The sequence below is a fragment of the Lepidochelys kempii genome, chromosome 5 (genome assembly GCF_965140265.1).
Source record: "Lepidochelys kempii isolate rLepKem1 chromosome 5, rLepKem1.hap2, whole genome shotgun sequence".
NCBI classification, from domain to species: Eukaryota; Metazoa; Chordata; order Testudines; family Cheloniidae; genus Lepidochelys; species Lepidochelys kempii.
Genome location: NC_133260.1, coordinates 44,667,481 through 44,688,303, shown reverse-complemented (window position 1 = coordinate 44,688,303; position 20,823 = coordinate 44,667,481). Strand labels below are relative to the sequence as shown.

At 42.7% G+C, this 20,823-nt stretch overlaps 1 protein-coding gene across 8 annotated transcripts in view; it reads right to left on the bottom strand.

Moving 5' to 3' along the window:
- The window catches only part of SERINC5 (serine incorporator 5), an 82,093-nt gene that overhangs the window by 55,624 nt on the left and 5,646 nt on the right, over nucleotides 1–20,823 (bottom strand). For all 8 annotated transcript variants that reach the window (XM_073344122.1, XM_073344119.1, XM_073344120.1 and 5 more), the window contains exon 2: nucleotides 2,862–3,029. In XM_073344122.1, the coding sequence (XP_073200223.1) occupies nucleotides 2,862–2,945 (84 nt within the window). In that variant the 5' untranslated portion in view covers nucleotides 2,946–3,029. The remainder of the gene's footprint in view (nucleotides 1–2,861; nucleotides 3,030–20,823) is intronic.

Here is a 20,823-nt window from a genome sequence, read left to right as displayed (position 1 = left end):
TGGTTAATGGGAACTTTAGAAGACCACACTGAAAAAAAAGTAGTCTTGCCTGTTACCAGGACAACGAATTTGTCTTGTGTGGTTTAAATTTTGAACTGTATTTTGCAGACCCTGCAAACTTTCGACGAAGTCCTGCCCTTTTGGCTCAGGGGACTTCCCAGCCCTTCTTGGGCCTGGACAAGGAGGAAGGGAAAATATCCTACCCAGCTTCTCTCTCCTTGGCACAGGAGGCCCACAACAACTCTTGTTGGTAACTCTGCTTGTTACCTCTGGCCAACCGGGGTTTCAGACAGGCTTACCTGCAGCTGGCCCCTTTTCACCTTACTCCCTTTTTTCTCCCTGGCCTGGAACAGCTCAGCTGGCAGCAACCTTCCAACGGCTGGTATGTGACTCTGTTCGGAGCAAAGAGGCAGCATATGGACAGCCCTCTTTCCCAGAGCTGGTTCTGGTTGCATGGGAGAGGGAATCTTGCCCCACCCTCTCTACAAGATCCCAGGTCTTTAGAAGATTGGAAGCAGAGGTTTTCTCCAAATACAGATTATTCCCAGTGACTGCCTCCTTTATCTGCCTTTGTCTACATTGAAACCTCCCAAAAATCTTAAAAGGCCATGCCACATGACCAAGGGTGGGCACAACTACCTTAAGTGGCCAAACCACACCACCACAAGAACTTTTGCAAAGTTTGTGTATGTTCTGTGCCTCAGCTATCACGTGTCCCTGAAGTAGTAAACTGTAAACCAGAGTACCCTCAAGACTGTTGCTCTGGAAAAGGGAACCAGCACTAGTTATGGTGCCCAGGCAGACAGGCTGCCAGATCTCCGCTCTCAGAAAGAGGTAGTAGACTGAAGAGCTGCACCCCAAGAGTGTGCGCCCAGGAATGCAAAGTCAGAGGCAGTGCTAGGCCTTGGCTCTGACCCAGGAAGCTTAAAAGCACACAGGCCCAGCATATAGGCCCAAAAAGCAGCCTGCAGAGTGTCCAGAGGGCAGCTTGACCAGGGCTGTGACAGAACCTTAATTATAAGAACTATTTTAGACCATAGTTGCCCGTATACTTCTGAAGCTTTAAAGAGCTGAACAACGTCTGGGTAGCATCCAATGAGTAGTGACCACAGGAACATGATGATTCAAACACTTGAACAAGGAACACTTCTTATGAAAGGAGTGCGCATGTGAGCACCCCTTCACAAGAGTTAAAGAACATAAAACCATGTTCCAATCACAACCAGCCCCCTCTGCTTTTTAGGGTATGTCTACATTGGCAAGTTTCTGTGCCACAAGTTATACCACTTATTAAAACGCTGGAATTAAACCGCTGCTGCATGTCCACACTGTGCTCGTGATGCTGGGGCACATCCACATTAGCAGCTCTTGCAATGGCAAAGACAGCAGTGCACTATGGTAGCTATCCCACTGTGCAACTGGCCGCAGTGTGCTTTGGGAAGGGTTTACAATGCCTCATGGGGCAGGCACAGAGTCACATGATGCAGGTTTCCCAATCCCATTGTTCCAGGGGCTTCCTACTACTTTTTCCAGCTGCTTTTCAACTGAAGTGGTGGGGGAGAAGAGTGTGTGACAGGGAGTGTGCGTGTGTATCGAGGGTGGGAGAGAGACAGTGTGTTTTGGGGACAGGGAGTGTGTCAGCATGCTGTCTTTTTTGTAAGTTCATACTGTGGCAGGAAGTAACCAGTCCTGAGGCAGGGAGAGGGAGAAATCCTGACATCAGCCCCCGCCTCCATCCCTGGGCGCTCTGCACAGCAATCTCTCTCTCCCCCAACACCTCTATGTTCAACAGCAGGAGCATTCCACATTAATGGTTTGCTTTGTGTCCCGGAGCAGATCAGCACAGCACACAATGACTGTCAAAAACGGTGCTTTGAAAGGGGAGGGGCGCATGTCTCCAGGGCAGCCCAGTTCAAAACAATGAGCAGAGCAGTCATTTGAGGCATTATGGGACAGTTTCAAAGGCCAATTACAGTACAGAAAGCAATCAAGTGTCTACACTGGCAAAAGAGCGCTTGAACCTCTGCGCAAATAGCCTTACGACTCTTGTCCAGGTGGGTTTTTTTTGCAGGGCTGCTACTGAGGAATTTCTGCGCACAAAGTGGCTTGGTAGTGTGTACACATCTGCAGTTTGAGCAGAAAAAGCTGCTTTACTGTGCAGAAACTTGCCAGTGTAGACAAACCCTAAAACACAAAACTTCAAGGATTATTCTTCCCTTTTGAATTTTCTCTGCTGCTAAACCCACTACCGCACTTTGATGCAACTTTAAACAGTACCCACAAGAGGCTCATAATAGGAATGTTTAAGGGACTAGAGAAAGTTTCTCCTCAAAGACTGGAATCCGTTCTGTTTGCTCTTACAATATTCATTTTTGTTTTCACACTCTAACAAACAGCAAAGACCACAGTGAGGAAATCATGGTGAGACTCCTCCCACCCTTGAGAACAGAATGTCCACCAATTGTTAGCTGGCTTTAAGATCGGTCTGCTGTTCTATCATATCCCACAAGTGATCCAAATGAAGCCTGTATAGCGTTTACTGAAATAGTTTCCACATAACTAAACAGGAAGAAGGCCGCTCGTCATTAGATCTTTGTTCCCTTATGAAACCCAACTGGAAACACAGACAGCTGGAGGGCAGAGAGAGGCATTAGCAGAACACAACTCCCATTTTTTTAAGGGGGAAGGGAGGGAAATGACTGGAACTCTGCTTCAAGAATGACTCATTGTAAGGATGTACCAAGAGAAATATTTGGTGAAGGGCTATACCCTTCCAGTTCTGCCATCTATACATGAGGGTACATTAAAAGAGCCCCATCATTCCCTTTAGAAATAATATACCAAAAAACCCTGTTACTTACGTGCTCTTTCATTTCAGTAGCTACTGTTCTTGACATCATGATACAGCAGATGAGCGTTACCAGTATGAAGTAAAGTGCATACATGAAGCGGGTGCTCGTAGATTGCTTTATCTTGGGGCAGCATTTGCAGCACAGGGAGCAAGCAGCAGTACCACAGCAACAGGCCAACTAGAAAGGCAGAAACAGACAATGTTATTCATTCCGGCAGCATCACCTCATTTTAACTGACTAATTTTGCTAGGGCTGCTGATAGACTTCCTAAACACTCCAGAAATAGACAGTAACCGGAGGGGGATGTATTATCCTAGGTGCGATGGCCTGCTTGATTGCCAGTGAAGGGTAAAACCAAGATGAGCTCTAATAATTCCACAATGGAGAGTAGGAACAAAATGTACTTCTGACATCCTAAAAAAATGTTTTCTGCATTCTTAGGCAGCTCCTGGTACTGGCTGCATCCTCCCACTTGATCCAGCAGTACAAATTCACTCCAGTGACAATGCTCTACCTCCCAAAACACACACACACTCCCCCCACTGATAGAGGAAATAAGTCAAAGGACCTGCACTAAACGGGAATCAACTCTATGGCAACTGTAACAAAAACAAAGACAAGATGGTTTAATTTGTGATCTGAACTGGAGATTAATTTTATCTCACAAAGACTGTGTATAACTGTACTGATTGACTCCAATTTCTCATTCAGTGTTTAAATCCTTTTATCAAAGGCATACTGCACTCTTCATTGACGTTAACTTGTTAAAGTTGCTCTCTCTTTATTCAGACCTCTTATTTGAGTACTTTCCTTTTTGCTATAAAAATATTCAGAAAGTTTTATAATGGTAAAGACTGAGTGAATTAGGGAAGTTTTGACCAGCAGGCAATCATTCATTCTCTGTGCTCAAAGCAAAACTAAAGCGAATGTTAAAAAAGTATGTAGTACACAGGTTAAGAAAAGAGTGTCTGTACATCTCGATATAGTGCTTAGAATCTAAGCCTTAGATTATCCACAAATACAAAGTTAAGTCATAAGATTGTGCAAAATATTATATATATATATATATTATATTTTGCACAATATATTTTATATATATAAAATCAGCAACAACCCAAATTTAGGTGAACAACATTATGGCTACAAAAGGAAGCACTCAAATCATCAAATGCCAAAGTTAAAGTTGTTCAGACAGACATAGCCATGCCTCATTGTGTGTATGCATTTTAACAGTTTAAAGAATCACATACTACTTTTCTCTTAAAAAAAAAAAAAAGAAGAAGAAGAAGGAGTACTTGTGGCAATGAATACTTATAACACACTATTCATATAGATTATAATTACAGATTACATACTGGGTACCGGAAACTATTTTTCATTCCTTCTGAGGGTACAGTTGGCTATGTTCAGAAGAATATTTGGACACCCATCATATTCAGGGGATGTCATGTAATACATTCTAAACAACAATGGGAATTATAAAAAGCTGGTTAAGTTAAACAGCCGCAGGTCAGAGTTTGACACTGATTAGGATTGTCTGTATTCCAGAAGGACCCACAGTTTGCAAGGTGCTATCCACATATACAATAAAATCAGTCCCTGCCCCAGGAGAAAAAGATGCTGACACCAATATGTTCACCACAGAAGTTTCACAGATTTGTATCTTGGAAGCCAGATTTCAAGTTCAGCACTAATTTGAACTCCAACAAAGAATTAAAATTTTAACAAATGATCAACGCAATCTAAATTATGTACTCACTATCATGATATCAAGTATGTTCCATTCACCTCACTTCCTGGTTTCTATTACTATAAGGCAGGGGTTCTCAAACTGTGGGTCGGGACACCATTTTAATGGGGTCGCCAGGGCTGGTGTTAGACTTGCTGGGGTCTAGGGCTGAAGCCAAAGCCCCACTGCTCGGGGTCAAAGCCAAAGCTGAAGCCCGAGCCCCGCCACTTGTGGCCGAAGCCCAAGGGCTCCAGCCCTGGGCAAAAGGTGCTCAGGTTACAGGCCCCGGGTGCCTGGGGCTGATGCCCTCGGGCATTGGCCCCCACCCACCCAGGATAGTGGGGCTCAAGCTTTGGCTGTGTCTCCGCCCTGTCTGGGGTGGCAGGGCTTGGGTGGGCTCGGGCTTCAGTCCCTCTCGTGGGGTCATGTAATAATTTGTTATCAGAAACGAGTCACTGTGCAATGAAGTTTGAGAACTGCAGCTATAGGGTCAAAAAATTCTCCACAGGACCTATTGCCTACTGTGGGGTAGCAGTGGATTCCATTAACATAGTAAAAAGACAAGAGACGAGAAGACGTGGGGAGAAACAAAACGTTTCATGACCTTTTACACTAGTTAACTGCTTTAATTATAAAGCAATCACTAAAAATATAGTTACGGTTCAATTTATAAAGCAAGCAGGAATTTTAGTTTACTCATTATGGATTAATATTTTTCAGCAGAGTTCTAGTTTCCATGAGTGAGGCATTAGGCTAGAGTACATACATACATTCATACTGACACACTAATAAATCTTATGTCTGTACTCTATCTTCGGTTGGAATACCACAGAAAAGTCTGACAGCGATTACAAGTATTACACAAAAAACAAGGCCTTGGCTTTCTACAAATATTTATAACCATACCTCCATCTTTCAGACCATTATGTTGAGCAGTCAGGGCTTTAGTTAATACAGATGAAATCTGACAAAACATTAGAAGGAATCAGCACCCACTTTGCTCAGTGTATGTCCCAAGAGCTCACAAGGGGAACAGTTCTCACCAAAGAGGAACTCAAGTATTTTTGAAAATAGAAAAAAGAAAAGGAGTACTTGTGGCACCTTAGAGACTAACAAATGTATTTGAGAATGCATCCGATGAAGTGAGCTGTAGCTCAAGAAAGCTTATGCTCAAATAAATTTGCTAATCTAAGGTGCCACAAGTACTCCTTTTCTTTTTACGAATACAGACTAACAGCTGCTACTCTGAAACCTGAAAATAGAAAGTTCAGTAAGATTGGCATTTTAATCCTTCTGCTGATGGCAGTTAGTTTGCTGGAGACACACATTTGTGACAGCAGTAAAGAAACCTTATGGGAACTTTTCTACACTATTAAAAAATATATAGAGAAAAATGATTAGCTAATTGATCTAACTACCATTTTTTCCTTGCATGGACACAGTGCAATACTAGTTACCTCCACTGAGCATGATGGGGCATACCCTGGACTCCAAACTCAGTCAAGGTAAATAGCATCACACTGCAAGACAATGATGGTTAGATCAAGGTTCGTTAACACACCCCATCTTAACCTTGACCCATTTTTCTAGTATATGCAAACCCAGTATAACTTTGTGAACTCCCACCCTACTTCAACATCAGAAAGAGATACACTACTTGATTTAAACAGGTTAATGGAACAGCATGAAAACCATGTTAGGCCCCAAACCAGTAACGACTGACACACATGCTGAACTTTATGACAGTGAGTACCCTAATGAAATCAGTGGAACTACTCATGATAGTAAAAGTTAAGCGTGTGTGTAAGTATTTGCAGGACTGGAGCCATACAGCGGGCTCCTTCTCCCTGCTGTTTTCACAGGACCTCTCAATTTAGCAATATGTCTTTTAGTGGAAAGAGTGTCTCAGAAATGCCACAAAATATTCCATTTAACCATTATGAGAAATGCATCTGAGCAGGTGGTGAGCTTCAAGATTGCTGTGCAAAATAGTTAGTTTCTTTATGATACCTTCCTGCGCCGCTTCCCGCAGGCCCCAATGGCCTGGAGTGGCGAACTGCAGTAGGTGGGAGCTGTGATCGGCTGAACCTGCAGATGCTGCAGGTAAACAAACTGGCCCGGCCCGCCAGGGCTTTCCCTGGCGGGCCGCGGGCCAAAGGTTGCCGCTCCCTGGTCTACATGCTGATTTAACTGCACAGTTAGTTGTAACAGCTGCTTTAGTCTTGAGTAAATATACAGTACTGTACCCTTCTCCACGAATAGGTTCTCTTTAAAAGGAATTTTTTGCATTGAGTTCACCATGCCTTTAAAAAAAATTTTAAAAGCTAGTGTTAAAGCTTTCATACAAACTGACAAAAGCTAGGAAACCAAAAGTGCAGAGTAAAAGTTAACCCTTTCTCAACTTACGCTATTTATTTTCAGGTGTACTATAAGTAACAGCCCAAATCAGTGAAAGGCTTCTAATTTAGATTATTGTCAATATAGCTGGTCAAAAAGCATTTAGCAAAAAAATGCAAAGTTTATTTCCATTTTGCAGGGCTCAAAATGGTCCCCATTTTTAAATTTTTGCTATTTTCCCTCCATATTTTTTGTTTAGCATAAACAGTTTTCCTACTGAAATCAGTATTTTCATAAATGAAAAAATTTCAATAATGATTTCAAAAAAGAATTTTTTTTTGGGGGGGGGGGGGGGGGAATCTATAAAATTTTAACAGTAAATAATGTTCCGGAAAACTGTGATATTGTCAAACATTTTCACAAAATTTTTTGGTTTTATGAAAAAACATTCGTGCTGAAACAAAAATGCAATGTGAAAAATTTTGACTGACTACTTATAAGGTTTTAGATTTATCTTGCTGCCAACACTTCACATATTTAAACATTATTTGTGCATGTGGAAGGTCTAATTTCTGAAAGCTTCAATTACTGACAACACTGATGTCACATCATAAAGTTAGTTGTCATACCAGACTATTGGTTCTAGATGGCGCTCTTCAAAATAATGTATTTAGATCAAGTTTTTCAAAACAAAGTGGTGCTGTAAGCAATGTAATCCCTAACAATCTTTGATTCTTTTTCCAATGCATTCTTACACTTCAGTTTAACAACCTTCAGAATCTACCTACACAGTAAAAACCTTTAGTTCTGTTGGAACAATAAAATGGCAGGGTACATCAATATGCTTGTGATTCAGTAGTTTTATTTTAAACAAAGGATGCCTAAATGCAACGAAGTGTGCAAGTTTCTGCTAAAACCCTTCTATACGCAAGGATTCCTTTTCAAGTAAAACTAGTTTTAATCTCAGCATCAAAACTGATTGACTGTGTTGCCTTGGGCAAATCATAAATATCATACTTTCGAAAATGTGTACGACGTGATGGTCCTAAATGCTACGGCTAAAAGAAGTGTAACTTAAGGACCACATTTCTGAGAGTCTTTGTCTAAATCCTCATAGCTGTTTCCCCATCTAGAAAATGAGGACAATATTTATCTACCGTCCCAGGGTGTTGAAAAGTAGGAGTTAACATTTGTACAGTGTTCTGATGGTATTACTACTTAAGAAACCATTAGCATGTCAAAATGTGTTAAATTCTTGTGGTGCATGAGCCAAATGAAAATGCCATTAATTCTTCAGATATAAAATTAACCTGGAAATAATTTAAGAGAGTGTGGTGGTCTTCAAATGGTTAATTACCATGTTAACCGCCTGTTTCAAAGGAGTTCTGAAATTTATAAAAGATTTGCTACCCCTATAGTATCTCAACCAGTAAATCACAATACTTTCCCTATGCTAACACATCTTGCAGTAGTGACCCAGCACATCTCCTCCCTCCTGATGGGAGAGTCTCTTCATTACTGAGACTCACCTAAGCCAGTACAAGTAAGGTTTGCACCTGCTTCCATTCCCATCAAAGGGTTTCCTTGCCTTTTAATTGTACTAGCCCTGTTCTTATGCAATACTTATTCTGAAACTGAGACAGAGTGGCTGTTCCAAAATTGGAATGTCATTAAGTAGCCACTTCAGAACAGGGTTGGGGAAGAAGTGTAAACAGATTAAACAATAAAGCAGTCTAAACTGCAAGACTAGAGAGCTATAGGAATGAAGAAGAAGATCTTCTGATTAGCCACATATTTCTAGAAAAAGGATAATTTTGACATCTTTGTATTAAAGGGAAACCACTAATTTAAAAATATAAATATTGATTTTTTTAACCTATTATTGTTGCAAGTAGCTCTAAAGTCATGATAATTGAAAGACTGAAGAAACTGGTTCTCTCTCTCTTGTTTGTTTATTCTGTGTATTTAACAGCACTATCTACTCCTGTGATAGATATTGTAATTAGGCTGTGATTTAGTCATGGAAGTCACGGAATTCGTGACTTCAGCCAGCACCAGCTGGGAGCTGCAGAGTATCCCCAGAGCTCCCAGCCGCCAGCGGAGAGGTGCCCTAGAGCTCCCAGCCTGCCCGCAGCTGCCCAGGCTCCCCATTTAGTCATGGACATCTTTAGTAAAAGTCCAGGACAGGTCATGGGCTTCTGTTAATTTTTCATTATTGCCCGTGACCTGTTCATGACTTTTACTAAAAACATCTGTGACAAAATCTTAGCCTTAATTATAATCCCACACAATATCTTTGGGAACAGTATTATGTTAAGTTTCTGTAGCACTGTGGGTCAGGGATTGTATGCAATTCCAGATGGCAGGGATCTCTCAGCTCCTCCAAGAGCTAAAGAACAGCAGGGGTGATTAAACTAAAGTTATTCACCTTTAACACTTCCAGAGAGGTACTACCCCCTGCAGAGGCTTGCCTACACTGGTTCAAATTGGGCTGTCCAGAGACCCAAAGAAAAGGCTTTGGGCATAGAAAGTCTGAGTTTAAATGGACACTGGCTTTCTTTCTGATCCAGTAAGCAGACAGGATCTTCTGTCCAAGGGGGACCCAACCCTTGGCGAAAGAGTTGAAAAGACTAGGTCTACTCGGGCCCCATAAGACTGATGGTTGACTCCTGGTAAGCTTTTAGCACATGAATAAGAATGTTTATTGTTTTTTATATGTTTTCACCTTAAGAATATACATCGTTGCTCAGAAGGGGCTGTGTGGTAACACGTAACTGTTGGCAATAGGGTCTGTCATAAATATAAAGGAAAGGGTAACCACTTTTCTGTATACAGTGCTGTAAAATCCCTCCTGGCCAGAGACAACATCCTGTTACCTAAAAAGAAAAGGAGTACTTGTGGCACCTTAGAGACTAACCAATTTATTTGAGCATGAGCTTTCGTGAGCTACAGCTCACTTCATCGGATGCATACCGTGGAAACTGCAGCAGACTTTATATATACACAGAGAATATGTGTATATATAAAGCTGTAGCTCACGAAAGCTCATGCTCAAATAAATTGGTTAGTCTCTAAGGTGCCACAAGTACTCCTTTTCTTTTTGCGAATACAGACTAACACGGCTGTTACTCTGAATCCTGTTACCTATAAAGGGTTAAACTCAGCTAACCTGGCTGGCACCTGACCCAAAGGGCCAATAAGAGGACAAAATACTTTCAAATCTTGGGCGGGGAGGGGGTTTGTTTGTGCTCTTTGTTTACGGGGTTGTTCTCTCTTGGGACTGAGAGAGGCCAGAGAGAAATCCATCTTCTCCAACCCATCCTAATGCAAGTCTCCAATATTGCAACCAGTATAGGTAAGCCAAGCAAGGCGGATTAGTTTCTCTTTTGTTTTATGTGAATTTTCCCTGTGTTAAGAGGGAGGTTTATTCCCGTTTTCTGTAACTTTAAGGTTTTGCCCAGAGGAGGATCGTCTGTGTTTTGAATCTGAATACCCCGTAAAGTATTTTCCATCCTGATTTTACATAGATGATTTTTACCTCTCTTTTTTTTAATAAAATCCTTCTTTTAAGAACCTGACTGATTTTTCCATTGTTCCAAGATCCAGGGGTTTGGGTCTTTGATGATTTTGTAACCAATTGGTTAGGATATTGGTCTCAAGCCTTCCCAGGAAAGGGGGTGTGTAGGTCTTGGGGGGATAATTTGCGGGGAGATATCTCCAAGTGGTCTCTTTCCCTGTTCTTTGTTTAAAATGCTTGGTGGTTGCAGCATACGGTTCAAGGACAAGGCAAAGTTGTATCTTGGGGAAGTTTTTAACCTAAGCTGGTAAGAATAAGCTTAGAAGGTCTTTCATGCGGGTCCCCACAGCTGTACCCTAGAGTTCAGAGTGGGGAAGGAACCCTGACAGGGTCAGAGCCCTAAGAGAGACAGTGAAGAGCAGGCACCGGCCTTCAGGCAGACTGGCTTGCTAGGGATATTGCAGTGTAAGGCAGGAAGCTCTGCAGCCTTAAAAACCTCTGGTCAGAAGGGAGTGGGATAAAGGTCCCTGCCCACAGATATTTGGAAACCTGACTGGGCACTCCTGGAGTAGACTATAAATGCTGGAGGGGTAGGGGTAGAGATAGAGGTGCAGTTACCCTGAACCTGTGACAACTAGATTTTGCCATTTGCCACATATAAACTAGTTTAATCTCTTACTAACGATCCATACAATAACAAGGGAGGGAGAAAAGGACTGGAAAGCCACAAAAATCTGCCAGGTGGAGGAGGGGAGGTAAGCAGTAATGCAGGTGAAACTAATTTTCACTCCTTTTTAAAACTAACTAATTCAGGCTGGCAGTCTCTCCAAGTGCAATACGGCTGCAGAACCAGCATTTCTTATATGGAGACGCTCTCCAGAGGACAAGATCTCTTGAATTTTGTAGTAGTAGGGTTGCCAGCTCTGAAATGCAGAAAAACCAGCCACTGACCAACTCCCCAGGTCCCCACCAGCCTGACCCTCCTCTTCCCCTCCCATGCAGGCTGTAGCGCAGGTGGGCACTTGGGGGTGGTTCATGGCCTCTTTGCCTGTTACATTCCCATGAACTTCTACACTCACCCCCCTCCCAGAAGCTTCAGCCCTTGAGTAAGTCCCCATTACCATGCCATCCCAGGAGCCCATGCATTGTCCACCATGGTCTCCACCACCTTCTCTCCCCCTGCTGGTGAGCCTCAAGTCCCTCACGCACTAAGAGTACCTGCCATGGGTTTGGCAGGTTGAGGGCCTGGCTTACAGAGTGGCATCTGGCTGCTGTGCCAGCCACGGTCCACTTCAAGCCATGTGACTTGTGCGCACTGGAAATTGTATGCTGCATGGCCGCCGTCAAGTGTGCATGCTGCAGTTTACAGAAGTAACACTGGTGCCATGACCAAAAAAAAAAAAAAAGGCAAAATTTCCACCGGCAACAGGCAAGGCACTGCAAAAACTGGCCAGGTAGCAACCCTATGTAGTAAAAAGAGTTGCCAACATTAAAGGGCAAATTTGGGGAGGATCTTGTAAGACAACACAGGCAGCACAAGAATCCTGCCTGAGCTGCAAGGTTCTCCCCTCCAGCAGTAGAGGCCACTCTACCACTTATTCAGCAAACAACCATAGCAGCTGTCTGCATTATCACAGGGCACCCCAGTGGGCTCCAACAGGCCAGAGTTCTGGAGCAGACTCAGCATAACCCCTTTTCTGAGGTTGGACTAATTCCCTCTGCCACCACAATGCCAAAAGGAGGAGTCAATGGAGAAGGGCCCAGGGGAAACCCCCGCAAGCTGGAGCCTGCCAGACAACTGGGGCTGGAGGAAGTGGAGGGCTGCAGGAGCTTGCTGGTTGAGTTGGGAAGCCAGACAGTGGGGAGACAGGAAAGCCAAAAGCTGTGGGGAGAAGAGGGGAGAGACTTGGAGCCCAGAAGAGCCAGAGCCTGCATTTTTGTGCACACATTTTGTACGTATCGAAGGTTGATTTTTCAATCTTTAACTGTCATCCACACACTGCAGGTAGGGAGGGGGGAAACTGAAAAGCCAGAAGACAATCCAAAAGCAAGATATACTGATTTTTAAAAAAAACAGCACAAAAAACTTGATTATGAGATTGATTCATTTTACTCTCAGAACTGAATATAGTATAAATCTGATATAGTATACCATACTCAGGCAGTACTGGGTATAGCATAAATCTGATATGCCATTAAGGACAGATCTTATTGCATTTTATCACAAGATACTATTGCTAAATACAGAGTGGTACTGATTGAGGAAGCAGCTTACATAATTTGACAGATAGACCTGTAAAGTTGGCTCACATAATTTTAAATATCAATAATTACATAAAAAGAAAAAAAGGAGTACTTGTGGCACCTTAGAGACTAACAAATTTATTTGAGCATAAGCTTTCGTGAGCTACACCTCACTTTATCAGATGCATTCAGTGGAAAATACAGTGGGGAGATTTATATACCTAGAGAACATGAAACAATGGGTGTTACCATACACGCTGTAACCAGAGTGATCACTTAAAGGTAAGCTATTACCAGCAGGAGAGGAAAAAAACCTTTTGTAGTGATAATCAAGGTGGGCCATTTCCAGCAGTTGACAAGAACATCTGAGGAACAGTGGGGGGGATAAACATGGGGAAATTACTTTGTGTAATGACCCATCCACTCCCAGTCTCTATTCAAGCCGAAGTTAGTTGTATCCAGTTTGCAAATTAATTCCAATTCAGCAGTCTCTCGTTGGAGTCTGTTTCTGAAGTTTTTTTGTTGAAGTATTGCCACTTTTAGGTCTGTAATCGAGTGACCAGAGAGATTGATCACACCACACCCAGACCACACCACACGATCCATTGTCTACAGAGAAGCTCTACGATACAGCTGCATTTGCTCCAACCCCTCAGACAGAGACAAACACCTACAAGATCTCTATCAAGCATTCTTACAACTACAATACCCACCTGCTGAAGTGAAAAAACAGATTGACAGAACCAGAAGAGTACCCAGAAGTCACCTACTACAGGACAGGCCCAACAAAGAAAATAACAGAACGCTAATAGCCATCACCTTCAGCCCCCAACTAAAACCTCTCCAACGCATCATCAAGGAACTACAACCTATCCTGAAGGACGACCCATCACTCTCACAGATCTTGGGAGACAGGCCAGTCCTTGCCTACAGACAGCCCCCCAACCTGAAGCAAATACTCACTAGCAACCACACAACAGAACCACTAACCCAGGAACCTATCCTTGCAACAAAGCCCGTTGCCAACTGTGTCCACATATCTATTAACGGGACACCATCATAGGGCCTAATCACATCAGCCACACTATCAGAGGCTCGTTCACCTGCACATCCATCAATGTAATATATGCTATCATGTGCCAGCAATGCCCTTCTGCCATGTACATTGGTCAAACTGGACAGTCTCTACATAAAAGAATAAATGGACACAAATCAGATGTCAAGAATTATAACATTCAAAAACCAGTTGGGGAACACTTCAATCTCTCTGGTCACTCGATTACAGACCTAAAAGTCACAATACTTCCAAAACAAAACAAAACAAAAAAAAAACCCCCACAACTTCAAAAACAGACTCCAACGAGAGACTGCTGAATTGGAATTAATTTGCAAACTGGATACAATTAACTTAGGCTTGAATGAAGACTGGGAGTGGATAGGTCATTACACAAAGTAAAACTATTTCCCCATGTTTATCCCCCCCTCCTTCCACTCCCCACTGTTCCTCAGACATTCTTGTCAACTGCTAGAAATGGCCCACCTTGATTAACACTACAAAAAGGTCCCCCTCCCCCAGCTCTCCTGCTGGTAATAGCTCACCTTAAGTGATCACTCTGGTTACAGTGTGTATGGTAACACCCATTGTTTCATGTTCTCTATGTATATAAATCTCCCCACTGTATTTTGCATCCGATGCAAAATTGAATGCATCCGATGAAGTGAGCTGTAGCTCACGAAAGCTTATGCTCAAATAAATTTGTTAGTCTAAGGTGCCACAAGTCCTCCTTTTCTTTTTGCGAATACAGACTAACACGGCTGCTACTCTGAAACCAATAATTACATAGGATCCAAATGGAAATTTTTGACAAGACATTGTATTACATTCTCACGAACTACCTAATCACGACATAATGTTTTTAGATTACAATATTTCATATTTAATTTGCATTTAACAAACATATCAATTTTAAATCAAGATTTTCCACAAACAGCTGCTTTTCTTAAACATGAGCTCAACTTTACTCTCATGAGACAAACTACAGAAGAAAAGCCAAATGTAAAATCCTGTTTCCTGTAAATTTAAACAGATGTTTTATATAATCAAAAGCAACCCTCTATTGTGGAGGTCTTGTATAGACTATATCCTCCATTACATTCCAGGGGTGAGGAAGGGGGAAATCTAAAAAGAACTAACAAATCTAAAAAACTAAAAGGAGACTTGACCCAAAAGTAAATAAATCAGACTTAATTCCTGTTATAAATGCATTACAAGAATGAGGGTTCCAATGTGTTCATTTTAAACAAGTTTGGAAATTTCCTGTTTTGAATCAGTTGTAGAGATAGTTTACAAAATACAGAAGTATTTTCAAAGCGGGATTCCAGTATCTGCTTGGCAAGGATATACGTCATGCAACGTAGTTAATTAATACTAGATGTCTTATTGTTACTAGTTTTGAGTCAGAGTTAGAAATACTGTAGCATGGCTGTTAAAAGTTCGGCAGTGTGCCATTGTAATGGCTAACAGGATTTTTGTTCTGAGAAATCAGAACACAGTTATTTAGATAGGCATCACCAAGTGGATGTTTGGCATGGCTTGGCCTTGAAACAAAGTAACATTAATTCATATACTGTCCTAGGAGAATTTGTTCCCCATTCTTAAGGCCAACAAGTTATACAATAAAACTAACTACTTTGAAATTAAACCCAGTAATGTTTCCCATGACTAGCACAAAATTGATATCTGTGGTTCATATCAAAAAGGAATATGTCTCTCTAGCGCAAGAGCGTGGGTGTCGATATTCAAACAGAAATATAGAAAAGCAAACAGAAAACCAAGAAAAACAAGAAGCACTTTTGCCTCTCACATCTACCTAACGGAGAGGTACTGTTAGTATATCGGCTTGTTTGTCAGCCTGAGATACAATTTTGGGTGTGACTTTTTGATATGCTTATATTGTATACTAATGTGTAAACGAAGGACAGAGACACTGTCTTTTGCTTCTGCCTGACCAGATAGGTTTGATACCATAATGGGAAGAGATAAGGGATAGAACTAAAGTGTTACAGCGTATGGTGGGAGCGTAATATAAAAGCATACGCGGAAAGGCTGCCTGGCTCCTCTCTCAAGCCAAGGTCAAGCAACCAGTTAGGAGGGGCAAGGAGGTTTGAGGGGGCCTAAGACACCCTAAAAGCCAAAGAAAGGCCTGGCCTTGGCCAGAACACCACCTCATTCCTTACCCCTCCCATGGGATACAAAAGAGGTGGTATGAAGACCACCCTGACTCACAACCCTCCAAAACGAAACTTGACCATAAGTTGTAAGGGGTGAGACTAGGCGCATGCACTGCAGGTATATTTGGGCCTGCTAAGGAGGTGGGAATGGGGAACGGGGACAAGGCAAAGCTCTGCAGCATCAGAGCTGGGAAGAGGGATACAGGGTAAATGCTTTGCGGCATCAGAGCTGGGAACAGAACACTAGGAAACAGACTCTGCCGGCATGTGGAGCTATGGATATGCTTGCTTTCAACTAACCCAATAAACATTGCATTGCCTGCACTTTGGAGGTCTTCTGCTTTCTGTCTGTGTGACAAGAACCAGGGGAGGGGGTGAAGGGAAAGCCCTCTAACATGCCTTCAGCCCGAGTTCTTTATGCAGACATGCTTTCACCATGCTGAAGGCAGAGTTAGCTTATACATTTGGGAATAAAAAGGAAATTACAGTCAATAATAAAGGATAAAAAATAATAGATAAAATAGTGCCAATAGCGGAAGAGTAGCTGACTGATGAATGTAACTTACTGCTTCGGCACAAATTGGTGGAAGGAGAGAAGGTCTTGCCTCTCCTTGATGATTGATATAGTACATGCAGCAGGTCACGTAGTCTATCATGATCTTGACGGATGTACCCTTGATTAATGGAAAGAACTGGATACAGGCTTTCCTGACCGTTCTCAGTTCAAGGAGGCTGATGTGCAGAAGAGACTCCTGAAGCATCCATTTGCCCTGAAAGGCGTGTCCCTCAGGCACACTCCCCCACCCCAAGATGGATGTAACCGATGTTACGGTAATAGTGGGAGGAGGTTGAGTGAAAGGAACTTCTATACAGACCTTGAATGGGTCCTTTTGCCAATTGAGTGAGCTCAATACTTGGCGAAGGACAGATATTAGCTTGCCTAGGCTGTGCCTTTTTGGAATATAGAATGTTCTGAACCATCCTAAAAAGTAGTGAAGGTGTAACCTGATGCATTGTGTCACACAGGTGCAGGCTGCCATAGGACCCAGCAATTGGAAACCATATTTTGCCAACATCTGGGGGCTTATCAGTATTGTTAAAGTCATACACCGTTCCACGGGAAGGTAAGCTCTGGCTGTTAAGGCATTCAGAGAAGCCCCTTTGAAGTTTATTTGTTCTAGTGAGGTCAAAATGGACTTCTTGATGTTGAGTTGAAATCCTAGCCTACAGGACAGGGACAGTCATCTTTACTGCAGAGAAAACTTGGTTGTACAACCAGCCCTTCCAATTGTCAAGGTTAGGAAAGATGATTATTCCCAGTCAACATAGGTGAGTATCTACCACCACCATGACCTTTGAGAATACCCTTGGGGGCAAAGGAAACCACTCAATATTGGATGGGATCCTGACTGTAAAATGGAGAAATCTCTTGTGAGAGGGATGAAGGGCAACATGAAAATATACAACCTGAAAGTCAAGAGCTACGAACCAATCTTTGAAATCTAATGACGGAATTATAAATGCGAGAGTCACCATCCTGAATTTCTATGATTTCACAAAGGCATTTAAGAGCCTGCCCTCGAATATCAGTCTCTATCCCCTATCCCCATTCATTTTTGGAACCAGAAAGTAGTTAGAAGAGAAACCCTTCCACCTGTGCTGGATTGGAACTAGTTCTATGGATCTTACACATAGGACAGAGATAACTTCCTGTCTCTGTAATGGTTCACAAGATGGGCCCCAGAAAAGGGTCGGGAAGGGGAGTGGAATCAGGAGGAAGGAGAGTGGTAAAATGGGTGGAGCAACCCAATATTATATCCTTGAAACCCCAATTTGTCAGAAGTAATCTGTTCCTAGACAGGTCAAAAATGGAAAATCCAATTGCCAAAAGATGGCAGATGGGTAGGATGGTGCAGCTGCAGATTCTCAAAGCGAGGATGTTCCTCGCCCTTGGCAGACCATCAGAATTAGCTGAGTATGACAGTTGGGCAAAGGTAACAGTAGTGGTAGGAAGAAGAAAAGGAGTACTTGTGGCACCTTAGAGACTAACAAATGTATTTGAGCATAAGCTTTCATAAGCTACAGCTCTCTTTTTGATACGTTGGTCTCTTTCTAGTTGACTCTATGGATCTATGATAGTTAGAAATTGGACCAGACAGAGATCCGAGTGTGGCCCTTGAGTCTTTTAAGGTATATACGGATTTGTCTGTGGACTCTGAAAAAAGTTGGAGTCCATCAAAGGGGAGGCCTCCCACAGTATTTTGGGCCTCCCTAGGAAAACCAGACAGCTGCAGGTAAGACACTTGATGCATGACAACAGCAGTGGAGATGGATAAAGCTGCAGCACTGGTTGCCTCTAGGGAGGCTTGCTATGTTATCCTCACTAAGAGCTGACCTTCACCCATAATGGCTCTGAACTGTTTTTAGTGTTCCTCAGGGAGACAAGTGTTTAATTTACTATAATTGGTGTCATATTTTGCCATCAGAGCTTGGTAACTTGTGATCCTGAATTACAGGATTGCAGAAGAGTAGCTCTTGCGACAGAATATAGTAAGTCGTTTTTGGTCTTTACCATAAGGCACAGACTTTGTATGATGCTGTCTGGCATGTTCATTGACTACATCCATAACTAAAGAATTTGTTGGTGGGTGGGAGAAGAAGAACTCAGAATGTGTGTCTGCACATTTATATATAGGCGATGCCATGGCAGGGGTGTGCCAGTTTAATGTTAACAGGTTTTTAAAGAGTCTAACTGACAGGTGATGCAATTCATGCAGCGAATTAGACCTCTTACATTCAACAAAGTTTATGTTGTGACTCTTGGACCTTTTCTAAAGAAATTTGGAGCAAATCAGCAATGTTTCATCAGCATGTGAAACGGTTTAAAAACATCAGCCAAAGAAGATAGTAGAGGCATTATCTGGCAATATGTGTAGGGATATTTTGCTCCTCAAAAGTTTCTTCCTGAGGCTAAGGCTGCTGAGGAGGAAGAGAGGGAATAGGAAAATGTCTTTGTCTATGCTCCCCATGGGAGTAGCTAGGAGCTCTTGAAAACAGCTAGCAACAAAGAGTCCATGTTCCAAATATGGCCACTGATGTGGACCATAAGGTAGAGGAGGGGGCATTCAGGATTGATCATACCAATGAGGAGGGCCCCGAAAGTTATTTCTCCCAAGCCACGTCCCTCTCAGGGTAGGTGACCAAGGAGATGTCCTCACCATGATAAGATGGGAGATCCTTGAATAGAGATGCGGGAATCCCAGGAATCATCTTGAACATAGTCCAACAGCGTGGCAGACAATGAAGGTAAAGTAGTTGTCTACCCTATGCAGCAGTTAACGGAAAGGTAAGAGGCAACAGGGAAAGAGATGGTCTCAGCAATCCAGTAGATCTTGGTACTCACAAGCACTTTGTATCCATTAGCAATGGAAACTCTGCTTCTTCAGAAACAAAAAGATCCCTGGAGTATCTTAATTTTTGTGGTACTGAATGTATCTGAGCCAAAGTCGACTGAGGCTCCATAAGAGTCGGGGTCAGTACCAATATTGTTGATTGTTTCACCGGTTTCTGTAAGTGTAAGGGCACTTATTCCTTCAGAGGCACGTGTCTAACAGTCAATGTCAGTACCTGAGATGTTGACAGCTTCTGGCACACTGATATACCAGACTGGGATACCAGTTTGGATACTGAGGTGGATGTTACTAGCCTCCAGGCATCAGAATGCTTGGGGTCTGCAAAGGGTACCAGTTTCCAAGAAGCAGAGTTCTTGGATCCATCAGTACCAAGGACATCTTCAGTATTGAAACATGCTTGGTACAGCGGCTCTTAGAGGAACTCAAAGTCTTTGACAAGTTCCTGGTAGCAGGACCACTTGGAGCCTCAAAGGTACCTATTCTGGGAACTGAGGGCTCCTGGGGTGACCAAGATTTCGTCAAAGAAGGCTCTCTGGTGGGAGACTCAGAACTTCTCTTCCTTGGAGCCTTGTCAGTACTTTCACCCTTATCTCACAAAGATCTCAGTGACTGGGATACAAAGGTCAACGGGGCAGTAAATGCAGCATATGGCTGATCTTCTGAGCCGGGTCTGAAGCTGGTCTGAGGGCTTGCTCCATCATGTGGAGCCAAAATTTAATTTCTCTGTTCTTTCTGGAACTGCTCTTAAAAGAAGTACAGATCTTACCCTTGGATGGTATTTGGATGTCCCCTAAACAGAGGCACCAAGAATGACCATCGCTAACCAAGATGGTCTAACAGCAGGAAAGGCAGCGCATGAAGCTTGGCATAACCCAGCATAACAAGCAAAGAAAAAAAGGCAGGTGAAAGGTGTTGGGTTTGACAGAAAAACAATGGTAAAAAAGGGGGTCTATCCAACCAACTAAAACTACACTAAGCGACAGTAAAAGGCAAGCTTCAGGAAAAACTGGAAGCAGGCATGCTAAAGGCACTATCCCAGGCTGTCTGGTGGTTGTGAAGGAACTGAGGACAGTTCACTCACACATCTCTATATATCCTCAGTACAGGCAGAGCCCTACTACTGAAAATCTCTGATCAAAGTGGAGCACTCATAAGGACACTACTTGAAGAACTGTTTTCCCTAGAAATCAGCCATTACCAATTGGGAGATGACCCCAAAACACTCCAAGCAAACAGTCTCACCTTGTGTTCTTCAGTGTGGAACACTGTTTTCTATGCTCAAGCCACACACACATTAATATTCAACACAATCAGTCCTGTAGGATCATCACAAGAACTTTGAAACTGACTCCCACACTGTCAGTATGCTGCCTCATGGGGATTGCATCACCATCAGCAAGGAAGGATGCATGCCAAAGAAAGGAGACAAAAACAACTGAATACTCTGAGACACCCACTGCATGGACACTTCCACCACCTGAGAGATGGAAGTCCAGAAAG